At 34.7% G+C, this 25,788-nt stretch overlaps 1 protein-coding gene across 2 annotated transcripts in view; it reads right to left on the minus strand.

Annotated features, from left to right (window-relative positions):
• The window catches only part of DPH6 (diphthamine biosynthesis 6), a 158,117-nt gene that overhangs the window by 38,990 nt on the left and 93,339 nt on the right, over positions 1 to 25,788 (minus strand). For both annotated transcript variants that reach the window (XM_019725543.3, XM_019725545.3), the window contains exons 4-5: positions 24,013 to 24,086; positions 20,204 to 20,322 (exon numbers count right to left, since the gene is read on the minus strand). In XM_019725543.3, the coding sequence (XP_019581102.2) occupies positions 20,204 to 20,322; positions 24,013 to 24,086 (193 nt within the window). The remainder of the gene's footprint in view (positions 1 to 20,203; positions 20,323 to 24,012; positions 24,087 to 25,788) is intronic.

Here is a 25,788-nt window from a genome sequence, read left to right on the forward strand (position 1 = left end):
CAGAACTTGAACTAAATTCTACTTGAGTGAAGATGAAATCAAAAAATAAATTTCAGAAGAAAGTCGGTCTTAAGACTTTTCCAGTGAAAGAATAACTTTCTAGAAGAGAAACTAAAGGAGACTATGGCGAATCCTGATTACAATCCATACCACAGATCTTGCACTGTGAGATGCAATATACATAACCTGGTACTTACTCAAGTTTACACTGACTGTGACCTATATACACTTATACAAGTTTGAGACATCAACTAATACAACAGTACCCTACCTGAAAGATAATTCATTAGTCAAGCCCTACAAACTATAACATATCCTTATTCTAAGCAGTTTTAATATGTAAATGTTAGCCTTCAGCTAAGATAGGATAGTCTCACTTTCCAACAATGGCAAATATGAAATTATAATGGTAGTAAGGCACTAAACATAAATATTTGTTTGGACAACCTAGTTATTAAATAGTCTTACTACTAAACAGACAAATAGAAAAAAAGACTTGTTGACTTACCTTTCTAGGTTAATTATTATATGTTATTAGGAAAGTTGTTTTAGTGTAAGCTGTCTGATACAGTCATAAATGTTACTACAGATGGCTCACTTTTATAACAGTATGTGTTAAAATAAGATCTTATCTTGTTTGTGAATATTACATTATGCATATATTTATTTTGAAATAGTAGAGGAAACTGGAGCTATTTAATTGATATGAAGGTAGAAAGACAGATTTCAGAATTACAGTATACATTTCTTGGAAGGTAATATATAATATTTTGTACACACATAGCTTTGGGATACACAGAATCTTAATCTATTAAAAAATTCACAGAGCATAGCCATACCAGCACCAAATAGTTATAGGTGTAACTTATTTTTAGAACAGCTTGTCCTACCTACTAAAAGAAAAGATGTGTTGTTAGCAATAAAATGAACAAAAGCAGCACTTACTTCCTCTGTTGTTATAATCTGTTACTCCCTTTTACAAACTGAGCAAAAGGTACTCTACTCAGAGACGGGTGGCAATAGTACTAGTAGTATTTGTATTTAAATCTTAAGGAAAGATTACATTACATATACTCAGACTTTGATATTTAAACCTCGATTCCCCCTCATTTAAGGTAAGTAATTTACAGTACATTTGGGAAATGTTGAAAGTCCCAACTTTTCATGTTTCAATACTTGAGTTATAAGTTTAAAAATTCTGTGCTAAAGTACTTTCTATAAAGGTAGAAATGTGTTTCTCATAGCAATTAACTATTGAATGCACATTAAGTAACCTTGTTTTTTAAACAAAATCATTATTTGAACAAAGTTCAGGTGTAAAAAATGTTTAGAATATAAGAGAATAATGCAAATTGCTTTTAACCTTTACTGTTCAACATTCTTTCCTAGGAAGGCTATTGCAATGAATAATATTAACTATGTCCATTATTATCCAAAAGAATGACGGAAGAGTACAATGTGTAGAAGTAAAAATTAATAAGCCTTATCTTGGATTATTTGGGCAGTTATAAAGGAGGAAACAGATTAATGTAACACATCGGAATTACCACGGGTGAGCATGTGTAGGAGTGGAATTCAGCAACTGGGAGGCTGCACATTTAAAGCTTGTGTTCTCATTAGTATGGGCATCTTTTAATGTTAACCCAAAGGGTTAGATTTTAAAAAAAATTTGTTAAAAATCTGAAGATAAACAAAAATGGTTAGTAGTCCTCCAAGAGGCAAGGAGAGAGTTTAAAAACTATCCAGGCTGCTTGGAGGACAGATAGGACACTGGTTATGAGAGATATACTTGTATGTACCGTGCTATTATTTTAAAGGTCAAAAGAAATCTGTAGTTTTTTTTCCAAACTGGAAAGAATTCCATACAGACATTTATGAACATGTTGAAAGTATTTAGATTTTTTTTTTTTTAACACTTAACATTTTTTTTCTTAATTAAATCCTACAAATGCATTGTCAAGGAAAGGATGTATCTGAAAAATAAAAAAAGACAAAAGGTAACATGAGGACTAAACAGCCAACACAAGTAGTTGGACTAACTGCTGCATTTCTCCCCATCAGTGAGGATTTGCAACGAGGACAGCAAGTTAGAGGATGAGAAGCAGTAGAGAAATTTAGTTCCGTTTTATTTGGCATTGACCTCTACTGTACAGGATACTGGGGAAACGACTATTCCAAGGGCACTTTCTGAGAAAATCAGTGGGGCAGTAGCAGAGAGCAATCTCCTAGGAGGAAATAATAGAGCAACTTGAGAAATTCCAGAGCAATAAATCACCATGACCAGATGGTATTCAACTGAGAGTTTCTGAAGGAAATAAAGTGTGAAATGGCTGTGCTACAGACAAGGATAGGCAATGTCTCCCGAAAACCAGCAACTGTTTCCAAATATTACAATTTTGCTAATATGGTATCTTTTCTGAAGGAAAGAAAAACAATCAAATTAAGATTTATAGAATTACACACCAATGGCTCTCTTGGTGATAATGGAGAAACTGATAGAGTTTAATTAAGAATAGCTTCCTTCAACATCAGGACAAGGTTAACTTGCGAAGGTCAAATCACCCACTGAGTCTATAAAGAGAACACTGTTTCTCTCCATCCTATTAAACTTATCTGGAAATGTCAATAAAATACTAGATAGAAGAAAACCGGTAAATGAAGCTTTTAGCAAGGTCACATGAGACTGTTGGGGAAAATAAATAAGCACAGTCTCTAGGAGGAGAGGCCATAAGAGAAACTTCTGTCATTAACTGTAAAACTTGCTAAGTAATGAAAACAAAATTTCAGGAACAATTTCTCTTTTCTTCCCTAACATTGGGTTACCTCTTCCAGAAGTATCGATCACTTTCAAATTAAAACAAACAAACAAATCTCACTAAAGACAGGATGCAGGGTACCAGTAGGGAGGGAAGGAGTGCTCCCTAATCAAGTAAACAAGCAAACAAAAGACAAAAACAAGAGAGCAACAGGCAACGGCAACAAACAAAAGCATGTAAGAAATTTTTTACTAATTAAACGGAATCTGAAAGCCATAATTGAGTTTAAGTTTCTCATCAATATGCTCTGTGCAAGCATCAAGTTTTAATGAAAACTAACAAGTAATGAAATAATGAGACTGATGTTTTAATGTGTTCAAGTGAGGGCTGTTGCCTTCAAAGTGGTCACCTTTGGACACGATATGAGCATTCCAATAGTAAGCATTTGCCTTTTGCTCAGGCCACCTACAAAATTCTCTCTATAGAACTGCCTTCAGAGCCAGCGGCAAATTGTTCTGAAATTATCCAATGGTGGCAAACCTCTGTCCTTCAAGGAGCCAGAAGCCATTGGGGGAGGATGGAATTTCCCCTCAAAAACACCCTTATTTAGCTCAGTTTTGTAACTTCTCATTATCTCTCCTGCCTCAGCATGAAGGGGCAGTATTATCTGGGAAAGCACAAGGGCCATGTAATCGATGCCTGAAGAAACCCACACAAGGGCCTGTGACAACCTCCTATGTCACTATTTGAGAGCTCCAAACATGAGAAAGTTCTGATACCAAACCAAGACCTGTTTCACTATGTAACTTCCACTGGCTCTTACAATTATCCTCTGAGACCACAGAAAGTACCAGCAGGCTTTCAAATACTGTAAATTGCTGTAAAAATCTCTGTTCTCCTTGGCCCAGTAACCTGCTGCTTTCACTTCAGGCTAAATATACAGCAGTACCTTTAAATAATCCTTCTATAGCACCGGTGGTTGTCCTTTCATTGTCCTGGATGCTCTCTACTGAATTGTACTTGTTTCTGTGTCCCATTTTTATGCAATCTTTCCCCATTTAAAAAAAGCAATTTCTATTCATTGTAAGAAATACAGAAAACATTAAAAAAAAAACATAAAAATAAATTTTTCACATTAACACTTTCTGGAGATATGTGCTGCTAAGGCATTGACATTTTCAGGTTTTTTCTATGAATTCCTTTTTCGTAGACTTTAATCTTATGTTACATACACACAAAATCTATTGTTTTTACACAGGAGGTATGTCTTTGAAAAACTGTAAGTAAATGAAATCACATTTTAAGTATCAATAGAATTCAATATTAAAAGGGTATCTGTCATGAGAAAAAAAAAATTTATCCCCTATGTGGCTATTACTTTGATAATATTATTTTATCTTCCAACTGTATGGTGTGTAGTTTTTATGAGTTAAGAGTGGCAAAATCAAAATAGTGATTGAACGGAAGCTAGATCCTAGGAGACTGTGGACAGAAGACCTATACCTAGTCTGTGAGAAAAAAAAGAGATATACAGAGGGTGCCAAAAAAATGTATACACATTTTAGGAAAGGAAAAAACTGTATTAAAATTGTAATACTCAATATATACCGATAACAAAAGATGAATACAAGTTATGTGTATATATGTTTTTTGGCACCCCTGGCATTTAGAGGAAAAAAATTAATTTGTTGATGTGGATCTGGGTCTTGGAACAAAGTCAACCTTGTTAATTTGTAAAGATTAAGTGGAAAGAAAAGTTATCACAATATAATACTTGCTCAATTATGTATTGTTTAGGTGAAACTTGAACTTTTCCAGTGAAAGGCAATAGAATAAAAGGGAACAAAGGATGGCAGTAGTTTGAAGTCACGCTAACGCTAATGAATTAGAGACACAGATATAATAATCACATACCATCAGCTGCATTCTCTTTTGACTGGAGTCTATTATTTGTTCATGCATTCAAAACTGCTTGGTTTATAAAGTACATATAATTATTTGACTAAAAGATAAACAGATAACCTGTACTTTAACTTTTTTTGCCACTTGATAGGTTAAACAACCTTCATACTTAAAAAAAAAAGCAATGCAATTATTGAAGCACAGGTAAATGGCCCCAGAGCACCCAAGCTCCATTGCATTTGCTTAAATCTAATTAGTCCTGACTGAAGCAGGTAAGGAATTTATTCTTATCTTTCTTTATCCAGTAGCCAAATAAAATGAAATAAAATCAGTGATTTTCAATCTCATTACTATCTAAAACTATTTGTACTATTTGCTATCTAAGCCCCTCTAAACCAGGGCTTTGTGCAATAATCATTATAATTATGTTTTTAACTGCTTAATACAAACATTTCCTCCTAGAAAACTTAGGGTAAGGCGTCATCAATGTAAACTATGAATTCACTTCCTATATCTTTCAAATTAAACATTTTGAGGTCATTTAAAAACACTGTTATTTAGAACTGGTGATACTGCTCCAATTTCCCAAAATATAACTACATCTGATCTGAAATATCTTTAACAAAGGAAATAAAAAAGTGAGATTAATAAGTATAGCATAGGGAGCCAAAATCCCCAAGATTAAACTACAGTTTAGACACCGACTTTTCTAAACCTGTCAAATAAGAAAAAGAAAAATTTATCTCCTAGCTCCAGTTCTAGTGAAAACCAAAGGCTTAACTGTCTTGCCTATATCCCATCTGTTGCATGGGAAACTTCCAATGATTTTCAGAGGTGAACACAAGAAAGAGAGGTGTGTTGGACTGATGCTGCAGCACAATTACACAAGTTTCTTTTTTGCCAAACAGGAGAGTGAAACAGCAGATGACATCTATGCGAGAAGCTTACCCACTAAGTTTACTTGTTCACATATATTACAGCATACCAAAAGTTGCTCATAATTATTCCTATGCCTATTTAGCAGTAATAATAATGTGTGTAACATATTAAACTGATCAAAAAACTCACATATTGTTCCATTTTGGTAGTAAATGTTTAGTAGAACAAATGATAAAACATTGTTTAAGAAAATGGAGGCTGAAAATGGAAGTTCTGGGGCGAAGTGAATCTTCTAGGTTGCAAGGCTAAGAAACGATAAACTAAGGCACTAAAATCACATATTTTGATCTTGAGTCCAGTACTATTTCTTGAGTACTATTTTGATTTTGAGTCAAGTTAAACCACACTAAACTAAAGTGCTCCTTAAACTAAAGTGCATAAACAGCAAAGTGCCACAAGCTAAAAAAGCCCCCGGTTAACATGGCACACCTTCGGAAACAATGATTTTGTTAAAAGAATTAGAGAAACAAATACCCAAAACAATGGAATATAATGAGGATGAATACAATTTTGATGTTAGGCATTGTGATATTGTGATTTATAGTAAGAAATATTTGGTCTTTGTCCATTTCTAGCACAGAGCTCCTAAAAATCCCTGGAATTTCCTAAGTGATAAGAACTATAAAAAGTGTTTTTTGTTATGTTAATGAGGTGCCTTTTGGTCCCAGCCTAAGGATGGCGGCTGGTTGCCAGCAGAACCAATTTTGTGATGTTCATCAGTATCCTTTTATAATAAACTGGTAAATATAAGTAAACATTCCCCTGAATTCTGTGATTCACTCTAGCTAATTAATTGAATCCAAAGGGGGAAGGGGTCATGGGAACATCTGATTTATAGCCAGTCAGTCAGAAGTACAGGTAACAGTCTGGACTTGAGACTGGCATCTGAAATCCGAGGGGGGGTGGGGTGGGGATCCTTGGAACCTCAAGTCTATAGATGGTTGGTTAGAAGCACAAGTGTTAACCTGGGTTTGTGACTGGATTCTGAATTAGAGGGTGGTTTTCTGGGACTGAGCCCTTTACCTGAATCTAATGCTATCTCCAGGTAGACACTGTCAGAACCAAGCTGAATTATAGGACATGCAGCTGGTGTCATGAATTATTTGGCGTTGGGAAAAACCTCCACACATCTGGTGAGCAGACGTCAAATGTTTTGCATGAGGAGTAAAGAGGACACACAGGAAAGAAACATAGAGTAAGAAAGAATTGGGTTTTTCCCTAATTAGGACTGAACTGAGTTTTCTAAAAGAGAAAAGTATAATGGAAGGAATAATAAAGATAGCAACAGAAATTAATGAAATAGAAAACCAACATGTAATATAGAAAAATCCAAAGATTATAACCAGTAAGTCCATACAAGACTCATAAAAGCAAGGAAAGAAAAAATTACCAACTGGAATGAAAAAGATTACATCACTACCAGTTCTAAAGAGACAGTAAGAAGACGTTAGGAACTACTTTATATCTATAATATTCAAAACTTAGAAAAAAATGGACAAATTCAGAGAAAAACAACTTATTTAATTGAAATAAGAAATGAAAATCTGAATAGCCTTAATCCAACAAAGCGATTTAATTTTTAATTGAAACTTTCCCCAAAAGAAGTCTCCATGTTCAGATGGCATAAGCAATAAGTACTTCATACACTGAAGAAAGAATAATACCATCTTAAAGAAAATCTTTCAGACAATAGAAAAAGAGGAAATACTCCAAAGCTTTATGAGGCCAGGGTAACCTTATTACCTGTGATTACTAGGAAAACAAATATAAGCCTCACTGTCCAGTAATGCCTACCCTAATCGAGGCTACCTGTGGTATCCCCATAAATTGGCATTCTTAGCTTGGCTCTGACACTCCTGGTCATTGATCTTTAAAAACAATAACTTTCATATGATTACAATATTCCATAATCTTTCCTGGGTAAGGAGACAAGCCCTCTTCCTGCACTGTTGACTGATATGATGTTCCATAAAAGTAAATACTCTATTAGTCCAGCCCTTTCAAGTTCCATTGTCCCTCCAGGGTCATTTCGAGATGCAGTCAGTCTACTGGAAGATAGTTCCCTCTAGTGTCTCTATTTGGACTAGCGTGTCCTTTTCATCATGATAAGCTTTCAGGAACATGATTCTGACCGGATATAGTAGCACCCCAACACAGCACCAAAAATCCCTACAAAATGACAGCAGAGGCAATAGTAATCAAGCCAGAATATGGGTTATTACCATGGTACATTAGTGATATTAGTGCAATTTAGGAAAATGGTTTGCACACTAAAATGATGTAAGTCCCATGAGAGTGTCAATTGGTATATTATACCAAATACAGCTCTGCCTGGTGGTGTAAGTTTTCCAAAAATGTACTCTGAATAATTTCAGAGAGGAATTATCAGTAATATCGATTCGTTATCTCTCTCCCAAATCCATCTCCCTCAAGGGTGGTGTTCCAATTTCCTTAAATGAATTCTACTTACATTAACATATTCTATATTTGAAGAACTAAATCAAGCTATGGCAGGCAGTAGATATCTGCTTTCCATTATAACTATGTGGAATCTTAGCAACATATTGCTTGTTTTTAATATTTACTTGTTTATTTTTATTGATGTAACATTGTTTAATAACATTATACAAATTTCAGGTGTCCAACATTATAATTGGATATCTGTATACTCTATTGTGTACTCACCACCAAAAGTCTAGTTTCCATTCATTACCGTATAAGTTACTCTTTTTACTCATTTCACCCTCCTCCCACTCACTTTCCCAGCAGGTGACCACCATTCTACCATTCTGTTGAATGTATCTTTGAGTTTGTTTGTGTTTTGTTTTGTTCGTTCATTTGTCACTTTTTTGCTTTATATTCCACATGAATGAAATACAGTTTTCGTCCTTCATCTGGCTTATTTCACTTAGCACAATATCCTCTAGGTCCATCCATGTTGTAACAAAAGACAGTATTTCATCTTTTTTAAGGCAGGCTAGTATTCCTGTGTGTGTGTGAGTGTGTGTGTGTGTGTGTGTGTGTATAGCAAATAATGCTGCTGCGGGTACATATATCTTTTTGAATTAGTGTTTTTGTATTCTATGGATAAATACCCAAAAGAGGAAGAATTGCTGGATCAAAAATACTTCCAATCTTAACTTTTTGAAGAACTTCCATACTGCTTTCCACAGCGGCTGCACAAATTTACATTCCCACCAACAGTATATGAGGGTTCCCTTTTCTCCACAGTCTCTCCAATACTTGTTATTTCCAATAACAGCCATTTTGGTGAAATCTCATTGTAGTTGGTTTGCATTTCCATAATAATTAGTGATGTTGAACATATTTTCATATGTCTGCTTGGCCATCTGTAAGTCTTTCGTAGAAAAATGTCTATTTAGATCCTCTGCCGTTTACTTAATTGGGTTGTCTGTTGTTGAGTTGAATGAGTTCTTTATATATTTTAGACATTAACCCTTATCAGAAATATAAGTTACAAATATCTTCTCCCATTCAGTTGGTCGTCTTTTTGTTACGTTGGTTTCCTTTGCTGTGCAGAAGGTTTTCAGTTTGATGTAGTCCCATTTGTTTATTTTTGTTTCCCTTGCTTTTTTTCCTATTTATTTATTTATTTATATTAGTTTCAGGGGTACGAAACAATGTAATACACATGTATCATTTATATCCCTCACATAGTGATAACCCTCCTCCCCCCATCTACTACCCCTCTGACATCGCATACAGTCATTACATTTCCACTGTCTCTATTCCTAATGCTGAACTTCACTTCTTGTCTTTTGAAGTCAAATTCACAGAAACTCCATTGAATCAATGTTTAGAAACTGAGTGTCTTTGTTTCCTTCTATATATTTTGTTGTTGCAGGTCTTTCTTATATTTAAGTTTAATCCATTTTGAATTAATTTATTATGTATGGTATAAAATAGTGGTCTAGTTTCATTCTTTTGCATATGGCAGCACAGTTTTCCCAACATTGTTCATTGAATAGACTGTCCTTTCTTAACTTGTATAGCATAAATTAGTTGTCCATATATGTGTGGGTTTATTTCTGGGCTCTCAATTCTGTCCCATTGGTATGCATATCTGTTTTTCTGCCCGTACCATATTGTTTTGATTACTACGGCTTTGTAGTATAGTTTGAAATTGGGGAGTGTGACACCTCCAGCTTTGTTCTTTTTTCTCAGGATTGCTTTGGCTATTTATGGTATTTTGTGCTTCCATACAAATTCGAGAATGTTTGGTTCTATTTTTGTGAAAAATGTCATTGGGATTTTGATTCAGGATTGCACTGAATCTGTAGATTGCTTTAGGTAATATGGACATGTTAACAATGTTAATTCTTCTATTCCATGAACATGGAATCTGTCTGCATTTCTTTGAGTCGCTCTTCAATTTCTTTCAACAGTGTCTAGTAGTTTTCAGTATAGAGGTCTTTCACCTCCTTTGTTAAGTTTATTCCTAGGTATTTTATTCTTTTTCTTGTGATTATAAATAGGGTTGTTTTCCTCATTTCTCTTTCTAATAGTTCATTGTTAGTATATAGAAAAACATTTTTGTATATTGATTTTATATCCCGCAAATTTACTGCAATCATTTATTATTTCTAATACATTTTGGTGGAGTTGTTAGGGTTTTCTATATATAAAATCATGTTATCTGTCAATAATGAGTTTTACTTCTTCCTTTTCAATTTGAATGCCTTTTATTGCCGAATTGCTCTCACTAGTACTTGTAGTACTATGTAAAAGTGGTGGGAGTGGGCAAACTTGTCTTATTCCTCATCTTAGACGAAAAACATTTTTAGTTTTTAATCACTGAATATGATGTTAGCTTTGGGTTTGTCATATATGGTCGTTATTATGTTGAGGTACTTTCCTTCCATATCCATTTTATTGAGAGTTTTTATCATAAATGAACGCTATATCTTGTCAAACGCTTTTTCTGCATCTATGGAGATGATTGTACAATTTTTATCCTTTATATTGCTAATGTGGTATAAATTATGGTGATTGATTTGCAAGGGTTGACCCATCTTTGCAATCCTGGAATAAATTCTACTTGATAGTGGTATATGATCCTTTTACTGTATTGTTATATTCGAGTTGGTAGTATTTTGTTGAGGATTTCTGCATTTATGTTCATCAGAGGTATTGGCTTGTAATTTTCTTTTTTTGAATGTGGTCTTGGCCTGGTTTTGGAATTATGGTAATGTTGGTCTCATAAAATGAGTTAGGGAGCATTGCCTGCTCTTCAAATTTTTTTTTGAAAGTTTGAAAAGGAGAGGTATCGCATTTTCTTTGAATGATTCATAGAATCCATTAGTGAAGCCATCTGGTCTTGGACTTCTGTTTTTTGGGAAGTTTTGATTATTGTTTCTATTTGCTTACTAGTAATGGGTCTTTTCGGGTTTTCTATTTCTTTATGATTCACTCTAGGAAGATATTATTCTAAGAATTTGTGCATTTCTTCTAGGTTGTCCATTTGGTGGCATATAGCTTTACCTAGTATTCTTTTACGATCCTTTACATTTTACGGTATTATTTGTAATTACTCTTTGCTTTCTGATTTTATTTATTTGAGTCTTCTTTCTTCTTTCCTTTGTGAGTCTAGTTAGGAGTTTGTCAACTTTATGTGTTTCAAGAATCAGCTCTTTGTTTCATTTATGTTCTCTATTGTCTTTTTTGTCTCTATTTCACTCATTTCCATTCTGATTTGTATTATTCCCTTCCTTCTACTGACACTGGGATTTGTTTGTTCTTCTTTTTCTAATTCCTTAAGGTGTAATGTTAAATTGTTTATTTGAGATTTTTCTTGCTACTTGAGGTAGGGCTGTGATGCTATAAACTTCCCTTAGTACTACTTTTGCTGCATCCCAAAAGATTTTGGTATGTCAAATTTTTATTTTTATTTGTCTCTGTATCTTTTGATTTCTTCTTTTATTTCTTCATTGACCCATAGTTGTTCAGTAGTATGTTGTCTGATCTACACATATTTATAATTTTTCCAGCTTTCTAGTTTCATAGTGCTGTGATCCAAAAAATTACTTGATATGATTTCAATCTTCTTAAACATACTGAGAATTCAACATATAGTCTACCCTGGAGAATGTGTACTTAAGCAGAATGTGTATACTGTCACGTTGGAATGGGAAGTTCTGAAAATATCTATTAAGCCCATGTAGTCTAATGTGTCATTTAAGGCCAATGTTTCTTTGTTAACTTTCTATCTGGATGATCTATCCATTATTGTAAGTCGGATGTTGAAGTTGTGTATTATTGTATTGCTGTCTCTTTCTCCCTTTAGGCCTGTTAATTATTGCTTAATATATTTTGATGCTCATAAGTTGGGTGCATATATGTTAATAAATGTCTTCTTGATGGTTTGTCCCCTTTATCATTATAATATGTCCTTCTTTTCCTCTTATCTTTTTTGTCTTGAAGTCCATTTTGTCTGAACACACACACACACACACACACACACACACACACACACACTGCCAAAAAATGTATACACATTTTAAGAAAGAACTGTATTAAAATTGTAATACTAATATATACTGATAACAAAAAATGAACACAAGTCACGATTTGACTTCTGCAATTACATGAGGTGCTCAAAGTAGTTACCATCAGCATCCAGACACTTCTGATTACGGGAACTACTGCTTGAGCAACGTTGACCAAAGCGTCCACTGGTAGACATTTTTTTGGCACCTGTGGTATGTGTGTGTGTGTGTGTGTGTGTGTATGGTTACACCTTTTTCTCTGGTTACCATATGCTTGGTGTTTCACCTTCCACCCCTTTACTTTGAGTCTGTTTGCCACTGGAGCTAAAATGAGTCGCCTGAAAGCAGCATGTAGTTGAGTCTTGTTTTTTCAACCCATCTTGCTACTCTGTGCCTTTTGATTGGTAACTTCAGTCCATTTACATTTAGGGTGACTGTTGAGGTATGAGGACTTACTACTGACATTTGACTTTCATTTTCTCATTGCTCTGTACCTCCACTGGCTTCTCTCTGCTAGTTTAGTTTGGTGGTTTAATATGACTTTTTGTTTGTTTGTTTCCTCTTTGTGCTCCTTCTCAGCTCTGGATTTTTGTTTTTTGGTTACCATGAGGTTGTATAAAATGTTTCATAGATAAAAGAGTCCTTTTCTTCTAATAGCATCATGTCATCATTTGCCTATACAAATTCAGTACTTTTTATCCTCCCCTTTTATGTTTTTGTTGTCACATATTGTTGTGTGTTCATGACCAAATCAAAGTTGCTACAGTTATGCTACAGTTATTTTTAATGCTTTTTACCCTTTAACATTTATAATTACATGTTTAGTACCCTATTCTAAAACAGAGTTGCAATTTTCTGCTTCTGTTTATTTGTTTGTCACTTACTCAAAGTTTCATATACTTTTGTCTTTTTGTTTCAGGAAGAAGAACCTTTCAACATTACTTGTAATGCAGGTTTTGTGTTGGTAAATTCCCTCAGCTTTTGTTTAGGAAACCTTTTATTTCTCCTTCATATCTAAGGGACAACTTTGCTGGATACAGTATTCTTGGCTGGTGGTTACTATCTTCAAATATTTTGAATATGTCATTCCAGTCTCCCCCCCCCCCCGGCTTGCAGAATTTCTGCTGAGAAATATGGTAATAACCTGAAAGGGTTTCCTTTGTAGGCTACTGTCTCTTTTTCCATGGCTACCTTGGGAATTCTTTATCATTAACTTTTGACAGTTTTAATATAATGTGTCTTAGAGCAGGTCTTTTTACATTGAGGTAATTGGGTGTTTCGTTAGTCTCTTGCACTTTTATGTCCAGTTTCTTTCCTATGTTTGGAAAGATCTCATTATTTCTTCGAATAGGCTCTCTGTTACCTTCTCTCTCTCTTCTTCTGGGATACCCATTATCCACATATTGCCCTTTCTAATAGAGACAGATAGTTCTTGTAAAGTTCTTTCATTTTTTAAATCTTAATTCTCTCTCTTCTTCCATCTGAGTCATTTTTAGACCTCCATCTGTGAGCTCGAGAATTCTCTTTCATATAGCCTGCTCTATTTCCAGTGATTTCTAATGCATTCTTCATCTCATTTATTCAGTTCTTCAGCTCCAGAATTTTTGCTGGCTTTTATAGTTATAATCTCCTTTGGAAAGTACTCTTTCTGTTCATTAATTTTATTCCTGAGCTCACTGAACTGCTTTTCTGAGTTTTCATCTATCTCACTGAGTTTCTTGATGACAACTATTTTGAATTCTCTATCATTTAAATCTCGATCTTCTATGACTTTTAGCTTGGTTTCAGAAAAAATTATCATTTTGTTTTTGTGATACCATGTTAACCACAGTTGTTCATGGTGCTTGATGGATGGTTGCTCTGCCAACACAACTGAAGTAGCAAACATCTTTCTTATTTAGGTATCATTTTGATTTTAACAATTCATCAGGTTGGGAATAGAGGACTTTCTTTTACTTCCCAGAAGGTGACTCTAGAGTGCAAGTTTTGGTTTCTCTTAAGTGTGCTGTTTGTGCCTCTGGGGTTGCTGGTACCTTGCTACTACTGTTGTTACTGTGGTGGTGGGTGTTGCTGTGGTCATGAGTGTCACAGCGAGGGTTACTGAGATGGTGGGTGCCCCCGCTGAGTCTGGGTCACTTAGGTCTTGGGGGACCACCCCCATGGTGGGGGATGAATCAGGTGGGGGAAAAGCCAGGTTCCTTAGCCCTGCTGTTGTCACTTGAGCTATCTCTGCTGCTGTTATCAGGCTCTCTGCTGTGGGCACCGCTGCAGTCAGGTGCAGGAGCCAGAGTAGTGGGCACTGATACCACTGCTGGCCTTATTTTCCTTTGCTGGGGCCGTGTGGGGGTCCGGAGTCAAGGACACCATCTCCTTCACTGCTACTGTGCTCACTGGGGCTGCGTTCTCAGCTGTGGTGGCTGAGGAACCAGGGTCACGGGGCACCGTCCCTGTCATTCCCCCCATTCTGCTTCCTGTATGCATTCCAATTCACCCACCTCTAGATGTACGAATACCAGTATGTGGATCTCTCAGGCTTCCTAGTGTGTTGAGTAGAGGAACCTTTATTGGGTTATAGATGTCCCACTAGTTGTACATTGAAGGGGAGAGACAAAGGGATCATGTCACTCTGCATCATGCTGATCTCACCCTCTCCTTAAGTCGTCTTAACCTTAGCCTTACTTTGATTTTTTTCCACTAGAGCATCTCCATACATTAGGCTCAAGTCTCACCTTTAAGCCTTTCAGTGTACAATCCCTATCTTTAACAGAGATTGCTATTCATTTAGCTCAGTATCTAACAATCCTAAGAAGTTCTGTATTCCACCCCCATGGGGGCATATAGCCTAAGACCCCTTTCTGGGGATTGGGAAGACAGATCTGGCCTGTCAGTTTTTTGTTTTCTTTTTCAGATTTGATGGCTTAACTGAGAGAATAAATTCAGCCCCGTTTAATTATTTTCCATTCTAAATCATGACCCTCATAATTGGCCTGAACTCCAAATTAGGATAGCATAAATTCACTGCAGCATTTTAAAAGGCAGTGTTAGAATGCCACTCCCATCTCTTAAAACACTAACAGTGCTTTATTAAATCCTTTGGAAATTCCATCGATTTCTTATTTTGTCATCCCATTTTTAAGAAGCCATCTAAATAAATTTACGTTGTTGAGTCAGTTATCTATCTCCTTCTATCTTTTCATTTACCTCCCTTGTGCTTCTTTTTTTTGGATGGTTTAGAATTTTTTCTACCATGCAGCTCTATGCTTGATAACTAAGCCAGCAGATCTGTAACTGCCCTCTGAATATTCTCTCAGCTTCCCAAGAGCTAGGTTTTCGTGAGCTACATCCGTCACGTCATCATGTGTGCCAACAACATCAAATTGTAGTCTTCCTCTGGTCATTCATTATAAAGCCTCTACAGGCTTGCTTGCACATGGACCATTCTTATTACTGTTTGAAAAGGAATATTCCAGTTATTGTTCAGGGAAGGAGTACGGCATTTAATCCTCAAAGGGTAAGACTGCCAAATCCCAGCGTTAACCTACTATAGCAGGTTAGTTGTCATATCATTTATCTGCTCAACCTAAATAATCTTTTATATTCAACAATGTCTAAAATAGTGATGTGGCCCCTGATTGTAAATTATAATAATCCATGACATTAATTATTCACCAGGCTTTTGCTGGTATTTTCTATAAAGAGCCCTAACTCTTATACAGAATAATGCTCACTTTTTAGCATTCAGTGGTCACCTGACCTTGGTCTTCAACTGCCTGTATGGTTTTTTTAGTGACTAATTTAGTTATTTTGTAAGCAAATACAACTTTCAAGAAGTAGAAGGTTTGCCAGAGATGGGTAAATATGGTCTGCTGTGTTTTCTCCAACTACCATCTCTTTTGTTATTTTAAAGGGTCCTGTTTGTACCAGAGCTGTGAACAATAGTTGAGTCCTCATCATGATTTTCTACGCTCTCTCTTTTCTTGCCCAGAGGTGTCTTATATCTGTGGGACAGGAAAAAAAAATCCTATCAACTAGTCCAGTTTACAATAACAAAAGACTGGATTGTCAAATCAGATTCATACAAACCAGAGGCTCCTTACCTGGTATCACGCTTTACTAATAATTTCAAGACTACAGGTAAAGGGCCAGGAGAAGCAGGGAGGGGGTCAGAACCATCAGTATCACCCTCCGGGTGTTTTCTGGGTATACTAGACCTGGTCTGACACAGGTTAACATGTAAGGTCTCTAAGCAATGCATGTAGTTTACATCACTTACACAGAAGATAGCGACCTCAGTTGTAAAATATCTCTAGTTCATATTCAGATAGTTACACATTTTACATGACATGTTCTATGGAGTCACGCCCCAAAACCAAAGATTCCAGGTTTGTTTACCGAAGTCAATCACAGCAACCAGACACATCATGCTAAAGACTGTCCAAAGATAAGGACTCTCCTCAGACAGGAAATATCATTAGTGACTTTGCTTTGTTTGTGTATGCCATGAGGCCTGTAGTTAATGTTTGTAAGATTATATGGGTTCTTCTTTCTTTCTTTTCAGGGGCTTTATCCCAGTTACTGGAAATAATGTGTTACAGACCTGCTACTTGGTCTTTTTGTTCCTAGTAATTACAGAATTTTCTAATAAATAACATATTATGTGTCCTTGAGAATCAAATTTTTCATTACACACACCCAGACAAGGACACAAAAAAAATCCCATTAAAAGATATCTGGGCATCTTGAAGAAATGGAATCTAGGTTAGGACTGGGGCAGAAAATACACAACATGACCCATATGTTCATAGCAGCATTATTTATACAGTCATGAGCCACTTAAAGACATGGATATGTTCTGAGAAATGCGTCATTGGGTGATTTCGCCATTAAGTGAACATCACAGTGTGCACTTACACAAACCTAGATGGTATAGCCTACCACACATCTAGGCTATACTTTCCCTAGGCCTAGTGACAAGGCCGCACAGGATGCTACTGTACAAAACAACGTGAGGTTACATCAAGCAAAAGAGAAAATGATGCAATCAAGAGACGTAGTAAACATGAGATATATAGGAATACTGCTGGCATAACATGGCATGCTGTTTTAAATAAAGTTTTCTAGAAAAAGAAAGAGTACACTTTAAAGTAACAATAAAAAGTATAGTATAGTAAATATATAAACCAGTAACATAATTGTTTATCTAAAGTATTATGTACTGTACATGATTTTATGTGCTGTACTTTTCTGACTGGCAAGGCAGTGATTTTGTTCACAGCAGCATCAAACACGTGAGTAATGCGTTGTGCTACAACATTGTGATGGCCACGACACCACTAGGCGACAGGAATGTTTCAGCTCCATTATAATCTTATGGGACCACCATTGTATATGCTGTCCATGATTGACTAAAATGTCATTAGGCAGTACATGACTATAATAGTGCCAAACTGGAAACTACTGACATGTCATCAATGATAAAATGGACAATTAAATTGTGGTATAGTCCTACAATGAAACTATACCATAATGAGTAATCAACAAATTATTGCTTCATTCAATAATGTGGATGAATCTCATAAACATAATTTGAGCCAAAGAAGCCAGACACAATAGAGAATATACTGTTTGACTCAATCATATTAACTTCAAAACCAGGAAAACTAATTTACAGTTTTCAGTCACAGGAGTTGTTACCTTCGGCAAGTATTGAAAAAGAGTATATTAACAATGTTCCACATCTAGAGTTGGGTGTTGATTACACAGGTATGTTTACTTTGGGAAAAATGCATTGAATTTCATCAAGTTCGTCGATTCTTTGTCGTACACTAAGAATTTGTGCATTTTTTTGCATTTATGTCACAGTTCAATAAAAGGTTATTTAAAAACAAAACAAAGCATGAGGTAGATCTATATTCATTGCCATGGAAAAAATATCCAAGATATATTGTTGAAGAAAAAAGGCAAGTTGCGATCAATACACAGAGATCAATACCATTCATGTCATATTAAAAAAGCCATAAAACAATCATAGTATTTCTATATATACATATACACATACCAAAAAAAAAAAAAAAAAGTGATCTAACAAGTTGATCAGTCATCACCCAGGTGTGTATCTCTGGGAACAGAGTAGTTAGTGGGAGAGGAGAGGCTAGATCACATATGAAATCTTTTCTTATTTATGAAAATTTAACATTATATGGAAAGAGTGTTTTCATGTAACACTCATAATTAAAAATAAGTATTTCCAAAAGGCAGGATTGGTCTTAAATCCAATGTGAAGATGGTTATTTAAATAAGTCTAAAACCCAGAAATTTCTTTAGATACAAAGCTGTTAATGTGAAAATTTCATAAGTTTCCTGAACCCACAGATATCAAGGGTATGTAACACAATTATTGGAAATATATCTTTATACGTTAAGGTAGGCCCAACCCTTTTCTAAGACCATTCCATAATCTCAAGGGCCACAAAACTTTGCTGACTGCTTCTCCCCATGGCAAGATCCTATTGTCCCATTTTTTTTTGCTTAAAACCTTTTCTGAAAACATTAAAAGCCAGGGGTGAAGACTGGAAGCCTATATTTCATCATTTATATGTTTCTGTGTCTTTAGAAGAAATGTGCCCCTCCATAAATCTTTCTTTAATACTGTTCTTGAGAATAACTTTCAGTTTTACATAGATAATCCACAGAAACTACTCATCGTATGCACTGTACTTCTTAAAATCAGATGTATACTTCTGTCATTGAGAGGCCAAGGACAAATTAGCCCAATTTTATACTTCACTCAAAAGTGTCATACATTTAATCACCGTCTCTGACCCCTACATAGAGGCACACACACAAATGAAAAGACACACAATTTCAGTTACATACTATAACAGAAGTGGTAGTAAGGTCGTGTTCTATGGCTCTTTCTCATGGGGCAGGTTCTCTCTGGGTTCTAATCCATTCCATTCTGTATGAGTAAAAGGGACTAAGGTTGTACTGTCTAGTGAGATGTCTCATGAACTTCATTACAGAGCTAGACTAGCTTAGAAAATCCAAAAGAGAGAGCAAGAGAATACACTCTGTGTAGATTTATATAGAAACTTATATGACAAAAAGATCTATAGTGAGAACTTCAATCATAAGAGTGGCCGAGCGACATTTTCTCAAAAATGAGAACACAACACCACCTCAGTCTTTCTCTTTTTAACAGCTAATGTGGTCAACTGCAAGTTCTCTAAGGCTTTCCACTAAAGACAATACTTAGACTTCAACAAGAAGAGAGAAGCTTGGTGTTTTTATCAAGGAGAAATATTATGGGATCTTTCTTGTAATGCTGTTTAAAAATGTGAATTTGTTTGTAAAATCTTCCACAATTTGAGACCTCATTATTTCAGAGATCAGAAAGGTAAACACTCTCAAATGAGGTACATAATTTAGGCTCTGAGAATTGTGAGGCTCCAGGGCATTTCCTGTAATGGGTTCATGAAATAAATGTACTGGGCTCAAACCCTATGGTTTCTCAAAAATGAATATAATTATAAAAATTCAAAACAAATTAATATGTTCGTATGTAATACCCATATTTGAATTAAATTACCACTTGCCTGTTTTGTCTATGCTAACGGATCAAATGACATTCTCTCAAAGATGATTTTCTCACCAATCCCAACAAAAACCCACTACTCTGTTTATTTCTGATACCACAAACAAAGCCAGTCATTCTACTTTAGCATTATTCAAAATACGTTAAAAAAATACAAGGAAAATATGTGTTGTGCCAAATACAGCTTTTAAAAAGCTTAAGAAAAAAAACAACAACCTATATTTCTTGGTACCTATGAACCTGAATTCCAAATCCTATAAAAAGAACTTAAATCAAAGGATCACAATACAATGCCAGTTTTAGAGGCAGTTACATATTTATAAAAAAAAAAAATTATGAGGCTCACTATTAATTACCTTGGTAAAATTTCGCCTTACTCAATTTCTTCAGCTGATGACTCCACATTTTTATATTCTAAGTCATACTTCCTTTTTTGCTGTAATTGCTTATTAGTGAACTCAGATTATCTGTGTGGTACAGAAAGCTCCCTTAAGTCTGGTACATACCCAAAGCTGCCACTTTTATGATGATTGCTTGAATGTTAGATGATATCATCTCTTGGAGCAAATCTTCTTGGTTTCTCTGCCAAAGGTAAGCTAAAGGCTGAAGATTAAGCCTTTTACACCTATAAAAGAAAAAGAAAAAAATCAGATGACATCTTAATGTTCTATACTTGGATCCATAGCAATTACTTTGATTTTAAACATAATGCTTCTCTCAAGGATTTTAGCACTTAAAATGGTTTTAAAAACATGTTTTGCATAATGAAGTTTATATATACAACATAAACATATTTAATTTCCACAGGCTATACATAAACAGATAAAAATGAAATCTCCAGGCAGTTTAGAAGTATTAATTTTAGTAAGACTCTACAAGTTTAGAAACCTATGCAAAAGAGCTTCCAAATGCCAATGGATGATTATTCTTGCTTTTAGAACTTCCTTGGGTATCAAAATTGTGAAGCATATGCAAAATAGGCAATTTAGCATGATAAAATAATCATATGCCGATTAACTTTACAATACCTATGGTTACATGAACTATTCTTATCTACTAACTTTGAAAGTTTTTAAAGGAATTTGACTCTGAAAAGAAAATTATAAGAACAAAATGTACAACATACTGAGCACCTACCATAATACGCTGCAGGCATTGTACTACGCATTTTACATTGAGGTGCAGGGGAAAGAAGCTGGGTTTTGGAGTCAAGATAAATCTGGGTTTGAAAACTACATCTGCACTCACTAGTGAGGTGATGCTGGCAAGTCAAAACCAAGCTCTGGGTCTTTAATTTCCTCATTCATAAATAGGAACAACGATATTTACTTTAAAAGATCTTGAGAAGATTAAGTGATTAGAAAGTGAAGTCATCCTTAACTCCTCTTTTCTTCACGTTTCTCATCCAATCTACCACACGCAGAATAGGATCACTCCTTCCCAACACCGCTGCTAACACCCTGGTCTGAGCTACCATTCTCTCCCGTGTCATTATCTTCCTAACTTCCTTCCCTGTTTCCATCCTTGCCCTTTTAAAAATCAGTCTTCAATACAGCAGCCAGTGTGATCCTTTTAAAACATAAAACAAATCATGGGATTCCTCTGCTCAAAATCCTCCCCAACACTCCCAGTAAAAGTTCTTACAACAGACCTACATGGATCTCGCTCTGGTATATCTTCTACTTCATTTCACACTACTCTGACCTCACTCCAGCCGCCACCCCTGGCCTGCTCACACTTGCCTTACACTAGCAGTGCTCCCTACCTTCTTTACTTGCTTCATGCCTTTGCTTCAATGTCACTTTTTCAAGGAGAACTATAATTAAAAGTAATTATTTACAAGGAAAACTATGATTAAAAAAGTAATACAAAGAACATAGTAAAATGCCTGGATAAAATAGGTATTCAATAAATGGCCAAGCCAAGTGACTTGCCCATGTCACACTGTAAGTGGCTTAGATAAGATTTCAAATAAGAAATGATAAACGTCTAAGTTTTGCTTTGTCTTGTGCACCTGAAACTAATTAAAAATAAATAAATTAATAAAAAAAAAGAAAAAAGAAATACAGCTTTAAAGCCCATTATCCCTAATGTCTGTGAGGCTACCTGATTGGCTACTCTAACCCACACTGCTCTCTCAGAAAATGCCACTACTTCGTAAATGTACCACATGTTTGGACATTGATTCATCCACGGTCTTAAAAATATTACTAGTTTTTCAAGTACATAGAGACTGACTTTCAAAGAAATCAAAACCTTTCTTACTAGAAAGACCATTATATAATTTTCATTTGTAAAATGTCCCAGAGCATCTAGAGTAGTGTTCACACAGTTAATAAACATAAAAATGATAAAACTGAAACTACCCATGTAACACAAGCATTACAGTTCTTGCTGTCCTCTTACCAATGTTTAATGCCTACCACTTTTAGCTAAGATTTTTTATTTTTTACTGAAAAAAACTCTTTCTGTCATTGCAAAATTCTTGGTTGTTGCTTTGATATCTACGATCTTTTGACTGTTTTAGACTTAAGTCAAACTTCTTCACCTGTTTAAAATTTTTAACAGTTCAAAATATGACTCAAATACATTTCCTTTGTAAATCATTGTTGCATTTGAGCTTGTGACATTTAGTAAATGCTCGATATCTTGAAAATTTAATGATGCAACAGAAACTACAAACTGAAGACAGGCTAATTCAAAACTGAGTTTGGAGACTAATGGACTCTCAGTAACACTGCTTTAAAATTTTCAAGGATAAAATTTTTGCAGATATGCTTTATGGTATAAAATCTGGGCATTTTATAACCATATGTTGAAATGCATCTGAGACTGCATTTTAAGAAAAATCTTGCCTCTATCCAAATATGCTATGGGCCCTTCTTCCATTTAGCCTTCTAATCAAGGGCATTTTCATTGGCTTTTTAACTTTTATAAATAGATGTCAGTCCTATCTACACTTTGGCTACCCATGAAACCACTGGGTTTGAAACTATTAAAATAACAGATCTGTAAACTAAGTAATTCTTAGGGAAGGTGACTAAAAACTGAGGAGAATAATATCATTTCTAGCATATGGCTTAAAGAATATGCAATCCATCTCCATCTGTAGATCAGTTGTTTTCAAAAGTAGGTAGTCAGAATGTAAGGAAAACATTTTCAAAATAAATGTCTGACCTCCCCTATTTCTACCTCCACTCTGTAGAGATACTCCAGAGATATTCCAATATACTCCCAATTATGAGATCACCACATTCCCCTTTACATAATTATGCTTTGCCTTACTTTCCTTTCATTTACTTTTAAAATTCTGTATTTTTAACTGTCTTAAATTCACTGTAGAATTAGGGGAGATAAATAAAATAAAAATTTTAATTTGATTTCAGTTCCATTGTAAGTATTCAGTTCCACGTAAGTATTTAATGAGATAGTCAATATGAATGTTTCTTTGTCAAGAATATGAAACTATTACATAAATACACCTCTTATTTCCATTTATCATTTTGAATAGCAAAGTTATTTCCAGGTTAAGTTATGCTCAAGATAAATACTGGAGTCCACAGTTTCTTTTCTGCTAATATAACTAAGTATAAGTCTCTGTACAATATTTTACTAATCCAAATAAATTAAAAATGAAAAAATAAATACATTCATGTGATGTTTTGCCAAACCAACATTAAATAATCAATATTATCATCTGACCTTATGGTGTTTTAATAGATTAATGGAAAGGACTGTTTTGGTGTTTGTAGATACATACAATGTTTCACTAGTGCTACATCCTTTAGGGGGTGAGAAAGAATGGGGAGCAACAACCTAAAAATTCCTTGAAAGTTGAATGGCTTTACACTTAAGTATTTCGTTCATGAATATTTTTGGCTAATAACTGAATTCTAAGGACCAAAGGGTAAATTCCTTAATAAGCTTTTTTTAACTTTGAAATGTTACTGCATTCTTTCTATTAGATTCTGATTTTTGTTACAAATGATGATATGTTAAAAGAGATTAGAAGAGTGTACCAATTCAAATAAGGAAAAATTGAAAATAATACTTTTGAATTTAAAAATCTTTGCCTCAACTTATAAGTAATTTATTTCTCCTTATAGTAAGTTAAGAGTTTTCTCCATGTGTGATATAAGGATAGAAAAAATTAAAAGTGCAACTTTTGTTACTTAGGTAAATATTTACAGTTAATTTCATAGGGCATGTAGAATATCATGTCTATTTATTATTTGGATATAATTATATTTTTTATTTATTCACATTCTTAAAATACATATAATTTAAAAATATAAGACAAATAATGTTCTCTTACACATTTTCTACTCGAACACGCTGATAGTCAGAAAGTATAGCACCTACTGATATTCCTTCTACTTCTTCTTTTTCCTGAAAATAAAGGAAAAAATATAACTTTAAAAATGAATACACATATGACTCTGCACTGTGCTCTGAAAATTGTAAATGAACGGTGTCTCATCTAGAAAACCACCTTGAAGCAGACTAATTTACTGAAAATGCAATCCACATTCAGGGAAAAGAATACATATATTTAAGTCATCCTCTCAGCTGTGGGGAAAATAATTATTCTTTTTCTTAAAATCCAAATAACTAGAGACCACTTTCCATGGAAAAGGCAAAGACTCAAGCAGCTCTTCTAAAATGTTTTCTCACTTAATATATTTTTAAAGACTCATTGACATTCGAAGGAAATTTTTGAAAAATTTCTATTTAAGGACAGTATTTTCCCAAATTAACTTTTTTTAAAATTAAGCAATGACATAAGTAGATAAGGGAACATAATGATTTTTACTTGTATCTTACAAAAGCATGATTGACCTAGGAGCACCCAGGAAGCAGAGATGGTAGAGCCACTGCCTAGGTAACAGTATAGTACAATGGATAAAAAAATTCTACGATGGGAAGGAAGCAATGGATCTTTATCAACAGAGTTACAACTGAGAACATCCAGCAGTATATCCAGCAGAGTCCCACGGGGAAGAGAACTAGTCTCTCCAGATGGTCATTAATGACCTAAAGAAGAATGTAAATTCCAATATGATCGAGTTGGTAGATGACACAAATCTAGGATGGATTTAAAAAAAAAAAAAAGGAAGGAAGCTCAATCATGTACATGGATAGATAGGGACAACTTGAGGATTTGGAAGGATAGGTCTAAGATGAGACTTAATATAAAGAAGTATAAGATAATACACTCAGGGAAGAATGATACACAATATAGGTATAAACTAGGGAAGTGCTATCAAAAAAATAGATATGAAGAAAGTGACTGAGGGGTAATTACTAATAACAAACTGAACAGAAATTCTCTGAATAGGTGTAAAAGAAAATCCACTGTAGCATACGAAGTACAGAAGAAACTACTTCAGAGAGATGACTTCATTATTAATACTCTGGTCTTTCCAAACTTGGAAACATACAAAAAAGAACAAGTGTTTCACATAAAAAACAACTGTAATATTTGAGATATACTAAAATAACCCAGTGTGTCCTAAAAGGATGCTATAATAAATAAACAAAAATGCAGAACAGGAATCTTTCATGCCTTTGGAGATAAAGCCAATTTAAAATTTCCCCTCCAAAATGATAGAGAAATATCTGCCCAAATCTCCCCAAAGTAAAATGACTCTTTCTATTAGATAAAGTTTCCAGGAAAAGAGTGATTTCCTTTACTTTCCTATTTCAGCAACTTTGTGAGAACATTTGCTTATAACCTTTCTCTAACCTTCCGAAGCCATTTTCTTTTCATAAAAGTCATTGTATTCATTAGAAAAAGTCAAGGCATAGTGTTCCTCATTAAATGCAAATATAGCATAGATCATAGAGCAGTGAATAGCGTTGAAAATTAAAAATTTCAGTTCTGCCATAAGAAAACAAAGTATTAAGTGTGTGTGTGTGTGTGTGTGTGAATGTATTTCTCTATAGATGATAGAAACAAAGAGCCACTGGTGTTTCTCTTTGTTAACTAAGTCAAGCCACTGTTAAAATAATAATTGGAATGGATTATCCATTTAAAATGTGTTAACCTTCTAAGTTAGAACCAAAATGTGTCCAATTTTAGAAGAATGGC

This window comes from Rhinolophus sinicus, chromosome 3, assembly GCF_057876585.1.
Source record: "Rhinolophus sinicus isolate RSI-liver-muscle chromosome 3, RSI-T2T, whole genome shotgun sequence".
Lineage (NCBI taxonomy): Eukaryota > Metazoa > Chordata > Mammalia > Chiroptera > Rhinolophidae > Rhinolophus > Rhinolophus sinicus.